This window comes from Osmerus eperlanus, chromosome 14 (genome assembly GCF_963692335.1).
Source record: "Osmerus eperlanus chromosome 14, fOsmEpe2.1, whole genome shotgun sequence".
Lineage (NCBI taxonomy): Eukaryota > Metazoa > Chordata > Actinopteri > Osmeriformes > Osmeridae > Osmerus > Osmerus eperlanus.
In genome coordinates this window covers 9,142,300-9,151,966 of record NC_085031.1, presented here as the reverse complement: position 1 = coordinate 9,151,966, position 9,667 = coordinate 9,142,300, and the positions used below count along the sequence as shown (strand labels likewise).

The 9,667-nt window shown below is 41.3% G+C and overlaps 1 protein-coding gene and 1 long non-coding RNA gene across 2 annotated transcripts; one reads left to right on the top strand and one right to left on the bottom strand.

Moving 5' to 3' along the window:
- Positions 1-361: 361 nt before the first annotated feature.
- On the bottom strand, positions 362-795 carry LOC134033312 (uncharacterized). The gene is made up of 3 exons (XR_009932114.1): positions 725-795; positions 542-579; positions 362-445 (listed from the first exon to the last, which is right to left on the bottom strand). It is a non-coding gene; the product is annotated as an uncharacterized LOC134033312 (long non-coding RNA).
- A 1,883-nt stretch (positions 796-2,678) lies between these two features.
- Positions 2,679-9,212, top strand: frg1 (FSHD region gene 1). The gene is made up of 9 exons (XM_062477373.1): positions 2,679-2,829; positions 3,092-3,159; positions 3,282-3,404; positions 6,413-6,470; positions 6,682-6,796; positions 7,050-7,154; positions 7,382-7,473; positions 8,823-8,933; positions 9,051-9,212. The coding sequence occupies exons 1-9, from the start codon at positions 2,771-2,773 to the stop codon at positions 9,085-9,087; spliced, it is 768 nt and encodes a 255-aa protein (XP_062333357.1). The 5' UTR covers positions 2,679-2,770; the 3' UTR covers positions 9,088-9,212.
- Positions 9,213-9,667: the final 455 nt, after the last annotated feature.

Below are 9,667 nucleotides of genomic sequence, written 5' to 3'. Positions count from 1 at the left end.
ATTGAAAACCCATTATTTCACATATTTTAATTTCTCCAAAACCAAAAGTTTAAACGATAGTTGATGTACCACTACTATCCAATAGTAGTAGATTGATCAACAATTACATATTTCTGTTTCATGTCTCGCTTTAAAAATAGGCAGAAATGCTTTGGTGAGGATTGTATGCCCGGTAAGCACGTGTAGTCCCCTACCAATACGCACCTTTACACACCTTTATTTTCTCCTTGTAACAACCAAATGACATCCTTCAGGCCAGGGCCTGTGTTTCCTCACCGGGAGGTGTAAGTAAGCCCCTCTCCTCTATGTCCCTCCTCTCATCCTCTCTTTGGTGAACTGGAACAGGAAAGCTTGTCTGTTACCTCAAACTAGGCGCTGAAAGGGCATTTCATGGGTGTTTATCCATTCACTAAACTCCTCTCAGCCGTATCCTCCTGCAAAATTGCTATAAAATACTTAAGACTATAGTCAATTTCCAAACTCAGAGCCCCATGAAACTGAGTATTACCAAAGACCAGTCCACTATGTGAAAAGTACTCACCTGAAAAACACTGTTTTCACAGTTAATCCATTTCTAAACTGTATGAGTAACAGGAGGGTTGAGGACATTAGTCACACCAGCATTGTGTACCAACACAAACACTTGCATGTATTCAAATTGTACTTTGTTCAGTCTGCTTTCAGTTGACTCAATTCTTTTTTGGGGGAAAATGTAAACTATCACCTTTTCACTAGAAGAAATAGCCACCTGTCTTACACGTTCGTCAATTAGATTAACGTCTCCTTCAAACCTCACCCTTAAAAACGTAGGAAGAAATGACATCATTATGTCATTTTTAACCAGAGGGCCTCCTATGAGACATCATCCTAAATGTTAGGTTATCGAATCCGTCGTGGTCTCTCTGATATCTCCTATTTCAAAGACCCTCACCCGTTTGAGAACTTACATGAATGCTATGCGTTTGGCCCTCTGTGACATTGACAAAGTGAGAGTACGGCTATAAGGCACCGTCGCTGTGCGCTGTCACTGAAGAAGAGACACCTGCTCAGTGCTGTCATGACTTCACCCCACATCACTCGAGTGTTACCCAATTGAGTTTGAGTGACCCTGCATTGAGAGATATTGAGAGAGCTAGCGAGATGGAGGGAGGAGAGAAAGAGAGATATTGGGAAAGAGAGAGAGTGGGACATCTTTACATATTTTGGCCGCAGTGTTGTTCATATCCAAAGTCTTGTGAATTGAGATAAAGAGAGTTGTCTCTCCATAGTTTTGAGTCTCAGCCACACATAATGGAAGATAAATGCTATTTTTCACAGTTAAAAGGCAACTAATGGGGTACAGGGAGTTATTAGCCAAAAGGCCTTTTAACAAGGACAGAAGGTCACATCTCAGCGTGGATTCTACTCTGCTTCTCCCCAACACATCTTTTAACTGTATTCCTTCGAGAAAGCTTTTTTGTAAACATTATAGATAAAAAAATGGATCCAAACTTGGATGCTTATTTAGGTAGTGCTGAATCAGCCAAAATGTAAAATAATGGTAACAATGTGTTTGCAGATGAAGTAGGGATTGGCATTTGAGAATGCTACTCACTCCCCAGACTCAAACTGTAAATGGTTAGATGCACAAACTTCAAAGCAAATGTCTTCATCATCTCCAAGCATACTGTGGACACTTAAGTCAGCCAGCCAACCCATCTTCCAGAATACCCTTACCTCTTTACCGGAAGGTTTTCTGTAGACTTCAGTGAACCATGTCAGCCCTTTTTGTGTGGGTTTTGGTGCAGTGTGGAGGTAGATCTCTGTCTAGCATAATGTTTTGACGAAGGGCAGGTCACACAGCTTTATGTCGCATTTAGTTGACTTCCTGACAATGTCAGCCAATGATTTATTACCTCCCGCCATTTGCTTCCTGATTGGGCCATTGCTCTATAATAGGGCGTCATTAGCATAAACATTATTTGAGCATGCCCCTGTCACCTTCCCCTCTCAGGTTCATGTGGTTAGCTTCAAGAGACTGAAAGAGGAATGTGTGCAAAAGAGAAAAAAACAGAGTGAGAATTATCAGTATGTTGTACATAAATTCATAATGTGTTTGTGTGTGTGTGAGAAGGTCTAAGCAGTCTGTGTGTACACATGCATGTGCACACTGTGCTCATACCCACAATCCTTGCGTTAGTGAATACGACACAGAGCCAATAAGGTCTGGGCTATAATTTACTGTAGTCGGCTGGTCAGAGACTGCAGACCCACAGTCTACTGAGACGCGAGCCAGACTAGCAAGAAGGAAGGCCAGGAGACAGTCACTCACTCCTACACTGCCAGTATGGTCTGGGGGAGTTAGTGTGTGTGTGTGTGTGTGTGTGTGGGGGGGGGGGTGTGTGTGTGTGTGGGTGTGTGCATACATACGTGCGTGTAGGGTTTGTGTGAATGTTGTGTCAGTTTCCCTCACACAACCATCACCGACTCACTCAACCACAGTAAAACAAACTCAACAACAATACAAATGAGAGTTTGTAGGTTTACATATCTTATTCCACGTTTCATGTTTTACGCATTAACTTTATGAGGACTGTGCCTATGTAGGCTACGTAGGATATATGGATGTGCTTACGTTCATGCCAATATGTAGGCTACATACATTTATGGCAGGATCACCAGAGGGTGACGCTGTTCTAGTTTGAAATTAATTGGAACCTCACGGCCACCGTACTTACGGATGATGTTGTCGTGCTGGTTGGTGTGTGCTATCTAGCTAAAGGCTGAAGAAATGGCTGAATATTCGCATGTAAAATCTACTAAACTCGTATTGAAGGGTCAGAACAAAGGGTGAGTAATTTATTAAAGTGGAGACCCAGATGCAAAACATATTTTTAGAGTTTTTTTTTGTTTAGCATGCAGGCTACCTAGATAGCTACATACAATAGCTATCGTGGTTAAAGTCATGCTTTCACACAGAATGCATAGCTAAGTAGCGAGGAGCTTAGACTTTAGAGCTGATGTTTGTGTGTGTGTGTGTGTGTGTGTGTTTGAGTGTGTGTGTATGCGTGCGTGTGTGCGCGCGCGTGTAACTGTACTGTCTTCCATGCAGAAAAAAGAAAAAGAATAAAGACAAGAAGAGGAAAAGAGAAGATGGAGAAGGGAAAGTTGACATTGTTGGTATGTGGCCGATTCTCCTGTGGTAACTGCCATTCCCCCGTTCTACAGCCAGATATGAAATGTCTGCGAAGGTGTTGAGATCATTTACGGTACATCTTTATCACCTATACTTACACCTACAGGTGGATGGTGGTGCGTCAGCAGCTTTGGAGAAATCTCAGGAACTGTTGCTATAGAGATGCACAGTCATTCCTACATCCATGCCCTGGACACTGGCCTGTTCACTGTTGGCGCTCCACACAAAGGTAAAGGATTAGACCATGTGATGTGGACTATGCTTGCAACTGTGTAATCCACATCACTCCTTATTATGTGAGCTTCACTATAACGTACATTCGTAAAGACAGCAGTTCATATTAGAGCCCGACCGATAAAGGATTTTTAAGGTCGATACCGATACAAATATTTGGTTATTTAAAAATCCGATATTCCGATATCGGCCGATATAAAAAAATATTTAAAAAAATCCAGAAACGCGTAACAAAACAAACTGATTTCCCTAACAGTAGTTATTTGTAGTTTACATTTAGTCACTTTTAGCAGAAGTTCTTATCCAGAGCGACTAAGTACAGGGACGTTCCCCGAGGCAAGTAGGGTTAAGTGCCTTCCCAAGGACACAACGTCATTCGACTTGGCCGGGAATCGAACCAGCAACCTTCTGATTAATAGCCCGATTCCCTAACTGCTCAGCCATCTGACTCCTGTTATTTCCTCACTAAAATAATGTTAATGCAGTTTCTAATAAATAAAATGTATAACAATACAAACTCAAGATATGAAACTTAAAGTCCTTTGAACAAAAACACAATAAAAAAAAACATTAATATTCATTTATCGGCCATTATAAATGCCGATACCGATAGTTTGGAAAATGTCCAATATCGGCCGATAATATCGGCCCGCCGATATATCGGTCGGGCTCTAGTTCATAGTTCTATGTACAACTTCAAGTGTGAAATATTTACAGTAAAATACTCAATACAAGTGCTTTTTGCATAATTGAAAGACCAAAGTCGTTGTCAATGTCTCCATGTGTCCACAGGATACAGTGCAGGAAAGTTAAATTCCAGTTACATTCTACAATATTATGCATGATCAAACGTGTTTACTGCTTTTACATAAACTCTCAAACTATTCTTCACATTTATTGTACACTTAGAGGATTCTCTAGTTTCGAAATGATCCCTTAAAGGTTTAAATCATTCCACTTTGTCTAACCCCCGCTATTCAAACAGGCAAGGGAAATGGGCCTTAAGTGATGCCTCAGAGGCTTCTAAATTTTTACTGTATTATTTTTGAGAAAGTCTCATACTGAGTCAGTAGAAATTACTGCCACAGATTCAGTAAGCCTTTAATTGCACAGTAAATGGAGCCAGTAATTGTTAAGAATTAATAATTCTAAGAGGAGAATAGAAGAGGCTCTCTGGGGGGGCAGTTTCCTGATATCCCCATGCTGGGAAAGGAAAATAATTGAGCAGTAATGGACATCATGTTCTGTTAGGGTGCGTAGTCTGGCAAAATGGAAGCAATGTTTTTACTGTTCATTAATTTTTGAAGGAAGAAGAAAAAAAATTGCCTCCGTAAATGTTTATTCCGACTACATTTGCTGCTGTTCTATGACCACGGCATTGAGGTGCATTGCACACCTAAAAAATAAAACACATTTCGTACTAAGTGGCAGGCTATTTGTTGGCGCTCCTCAAAATCAATAAGGAATGACATTCTATCAGAGTGGGTACTGGGGGAAAAAAGTGGACACTATTGTTCCTAAATCCATTAGCAATACATGCCTGCTATGCTTTCCAGATAACACACACACACACACACAAACACACACTCGAGCCATTAATCTATTCTTTGACCTCTGAGGCATGTTATTTAAGATCATCAATTGAAGCCTACAGACCAGGGTGATTAATGGTGTCTATTCCACAGCAGAGGAGCACAGTCGGCTTCTCTTACTTGTGAGTTACCGCACAGTGCCTCTCTGTTTCAGAATGCAGAGGCTGTGACCACTAGAGAGAAGGCTTGTCTGTTCTGGTTTTCTCTTTCTCTGTTTTCCCTCTCCGTTTTCTCCTATTCCATTCTTTCCCTATTCTTCTTTTTTCCCTCTCTGTATCTGCCTGACTCTCTCTGCCTCTTTCTCTTGTCCTTTTCACTTATGATTGGGGCACATGATAGGTGCAGAGGGAATGATCAACCTAGTCTCATGTCCGGCCATGGTCCTGCAATGGCTTTCTATCCCAAAGAATAGCAGTAAGGGCCAACTGGGGTTGTGTTTGTGACAAGCACAGTAGTTTCCACCTGATTATCGGCCTTCAGGGGAGAAGTGTTCTGTAAAATAATATGTCCAAAGATTTAAAAAAAAAAGTACAGAATCTCTGAACTTGGAATTCATCTAGTTCACTATTTGACCGAGAGACAGTGGAAAAATGTGTAGTAGGTTGAAATATCCCCATTCCCTAGTCGTCCCTCTCCTCTGCATACCCACAGGCTTGAAGAGAGATGAGAGAGGGATACTGTAAGCTCTACAGAGACAAAGGGAGATACGATTCATCCTTCCTTTCTGGGAAATCTTTGTATGGACTACAGTGAGGGATTCAATCATCCCTTTAAAAAGAGGGGAAAGGCCTTATAGCTTTTTTTTGCAAGGAAAAAGTTAGAAACCACCACCACTTTGCACTGGAACCTACCCGTAAGTTAATATTTTTTAGATGAGAAGGCCATTTGGATTCAAGTTGTGCATTGATCGAGCATGTTTGGCAATTGCCTAGAGAGCTTTGTCTTTGTGTGGCTGCGCATATGTTTTCAAGAGCATCATCGGTTTAAGGTTATAAGATATTAATCACCCTCGCTTGTTAGGAAGACATGAAGGCTCACAGAGTCTCAAGGGTACGCCCACTGTGTGAAGAAATTATGCACGATGTCCAAATCAGAAAAGAATGACACATCATTATTATACCTTTCAATACATGGGAGATTAAATGGCTCGTTTTAGCACAGCGACCGCTTTCTCTTTCAAGTTCATTTCCATGAGACGAGGTGACGCACGGAATGCTAAAGCAGCCGCTAGGATGTTTTTATTTTCTTATCTCTCCGTCCAGGTCCCTCATTAAATACAAATCTGAAGACATAAAAAAGAGACCTGATTGGGAAACCCTTTCAACCTCCTCTGAATAGAATGTCAGTCAGATTAGTATACTCCTGAGATGTGACTCTTAAAGGGGATATATTGTCTTTGAATTTGCTTCAGATGATGATGGACCAGACCCACCAGAGCAGTTCACCGCCATTAAGCTGTCAGACTCGAGGTAGGTTAAAGTGAGAACTAACCAATGCCCATGTAAAGCCTCTTCTGAACAATACCCTTCTTTTCCATGTGCAGTCTGCAGAGTTGTTCATTCAGAGTTTGAATCTGGATTGTTTGAATGCCAAGCAACAGGGCTTTTATTTTGAGGCAATGAGAAATAATTGCCTGACAGTATCTCGTTCTATTATAAAAGTTTGTCTTGTTTATCTCAGGGTCGCCCTGAAGTCTGGCTATGGCAAGTACCTGGGCATAAACTCTGATGGCGTAGTGGTGGGGCGCTCAGACGCTATTGGCTCCAGGGAACAGTGGGAGCCAGTCTTCCAGGATGTGAGTCGTACAAATTTGCTGTTAATTTACATTTTGGTCCTTTCCGAAGAAGTCATAATGGAGACCAGGAGACAGGATGTTTTTAAATGAACATTTCCCTCACAGGATGCTCTTTCTGAGATGCATCTAGAATTAAGTGTCTTGTCTTCATCCTAGCAGACACAGCATATGCAGATGTTTACTGTCAGTGGAATTTTGGCATGTTATGTACTCATCATTTCTTCTTTGTCCTCATTTCTTTCCTCCTTTTTAGGGTAAAATGGCTCTCATGGCTGCCAATAGTTGTTTCATCTCCTACAGTGAGAGTGGTGACATTGAGGCCAAGAGCAAGATGGCAGGGGAGGAGGAGATGGTAAAGGTGAGGGGTTCATATTGTGTTGGTTCACACACTGATACACACACACACACTCACTCCCCCTCACACAAATACAAATTCTTTGGAAAGGGTTCCGGAATGAATATCATCCTTTTTTTCTGTTTCTCTTTCTCTGTTTCTGTCTGTTTCTCTCTCTGGTCCTCTCTCTCTTCCTCGCTGTTACTTCCCTCACTCTATCTCTCTTTCTCTCCATCTGGATACTAAAACAGATCCGTTCATGCGCAGAGAGGGAGGTCAAGCATAACGATGACATTGCAGATGAGGACCGGGGCAACGTGAAGAACTGTGAGATAAATTATGTGTACGTAAACTACGACGTCCTTTCCCTGGCTCTGAAAGGGGTTGGACCTTAAACTGGGTTGTAGACCCATACCCTCTGTAGTACCTCTGGTGACAGGTGTGTGTGCATACTTATGTCTCTCAAGTTTCAATATCATCATCAGAAAATGTATGTTGGAAAGACAAAAAGACATTTGTATACAGGCTGGTTATCTCGCATTGCATTTTGTTTTTAAGATGTTCAATCTGTTATGAAATAATATTATGGGGTTTAGTTACAATTTCCAGTGTTAAAATACACAAGGGTGGTTGTGGCATTTTGTGTTGAGGAGAGGAGGTAGGTGCCGGGTGACCTTTAGTAGTCTTGACTGCCGTTTTCATCCCAACGGCCTGGTAACCTCCCTGCTCCACAAATCTGACAGCTAAATGACCAGCCCAGACACGGAGGCGGAGAGGGAATGGGGCAGTAAGTCTGTCACCCCATCAATCCAGGGCATGTTACAGGCAAGGAAGGGATTGATGTTGTGGGAGTAATATGGGAAGGTGGGTGACCTCCCCACCCTCCGAAAGACGCCGCCTGTGGCCTTTTCTGGTCCATTACACTCCCAGGCACTACATGTGAGGCCCGCTTGTGTCTTTTTTTTTTCTTTTTCTTCTATTCTCTCCTACTCCACTTTTTCTTCATTGTGTTTTTCAGAGGGGTGGGTTGAACAGCAGGGAAATTGAGTCATCACATTGACACAATGATAACAGCTGCCCTTGAGCCCAAGCCTTGATCTAGTGCTCAGCATCCAGAATGTTCTTGCGGAACAGAGTGCTGCTTGAGAATCATAAAGCACTGCCAGAATACCTAGTGCTAACTCGACCCTAAATGCTGTTAAAGTGCCTGATAAAATCACTTGTTTGTCCATAGCCCCGTTGCGCTCGGTGTTCATTCACCATTCAGGTTGTTTATTGCGATGGAAATAAGCTCAAAATAGCATGCGTTGTCCCAGACACATTTGTTATTGATGAAGCTGTGTTTTGCAGTGATAAGTCAGGTTTATGTTCAGTCACTGAGAGTGCCAATCTCGGCAAAGTCATTATGAACTCATTCTAGCTGAATAATAGGGGGTATTTTATAAGAGTGATGCAGAAGTAGGTCTCAGAGTTGGCAATTCCTCAGTTTGAAGTCTGCACACAAGCTTGTATTTCTAAATGTGTATTTTTTCAGTGAGTGTGTAGTTTGTAAGTCTCTGCTTATGTGAAGGTTAGTTAGTCTGTTTTGCACGTCCGTTCTTGTTTGGTTGGTTGTGTGTGCCAGAGATGAATGCGTACCACTTACAATGGTTATCACATTGACACAAAAAAATGTGGTGTTTTGATTTACAGAAAAAAGTTTCAGAGCTTCCAGGATCGTCGACTGAGGGTGAATGAGGAGGATAGCGTCACACTGAAGAAAGCAAGAACAGATGGGAAGTTTCACGAATCCTTGTTAGACAGGTAAGAAACACTACCAATGTGTTGGTTTGTTTTAGTTTAAAATGACATGTATATTGATTTGAGGGACAGGCCTTGCCAATCGAATGAATGAAAGTCTGTTTATTTTTTTGTCCACAGGAGAGCCAAAATGAAAGCCGACAGATACTGCAAGTGAACATTCATAACTACTTGGATGATCGACATGTCTTCAAATTTCCAGTTTGCATTTATTAAAATATTTTTGCTTCTTTTTTAATGTTTTAATGTCAGACAGAACATTTATGTAAAATGTAAAATATACATTACAATGTACATTTTTGGATGAATAAATCTTATTTGGTCAAAAGTAAGTGTTCCTTCCCCTCTATTTCTGATTATGTAACTAAGCCCAGGTAATAAACCTTGGTTGTAATGGTACACTCTGTTTACCATCTCCCTAAACAATAAAATGCAGAAGTGAAACGATTACCACTTGACCTGTTTTTACATCTTATTACACAACACCTCAGCATAGCTGATTTCAACAAAAGCAGTTACATTATGAATGACATGGGGACACAAATGACTCTGTTATGTTTAATTGCTAGTGGATAAATAATTAGGCGCTCTGGGTGTAATTAATTGACGTGGAGCTACTCACTCAATTATATTCATTAAACCCTTAAAAAGTATTTAGTGGCATTTAACCAAAGCCCAGTGATATTTCAAATTGGTTTAAACAAAAGAGGAGTTACTACACTTCCGTACAGACCGTA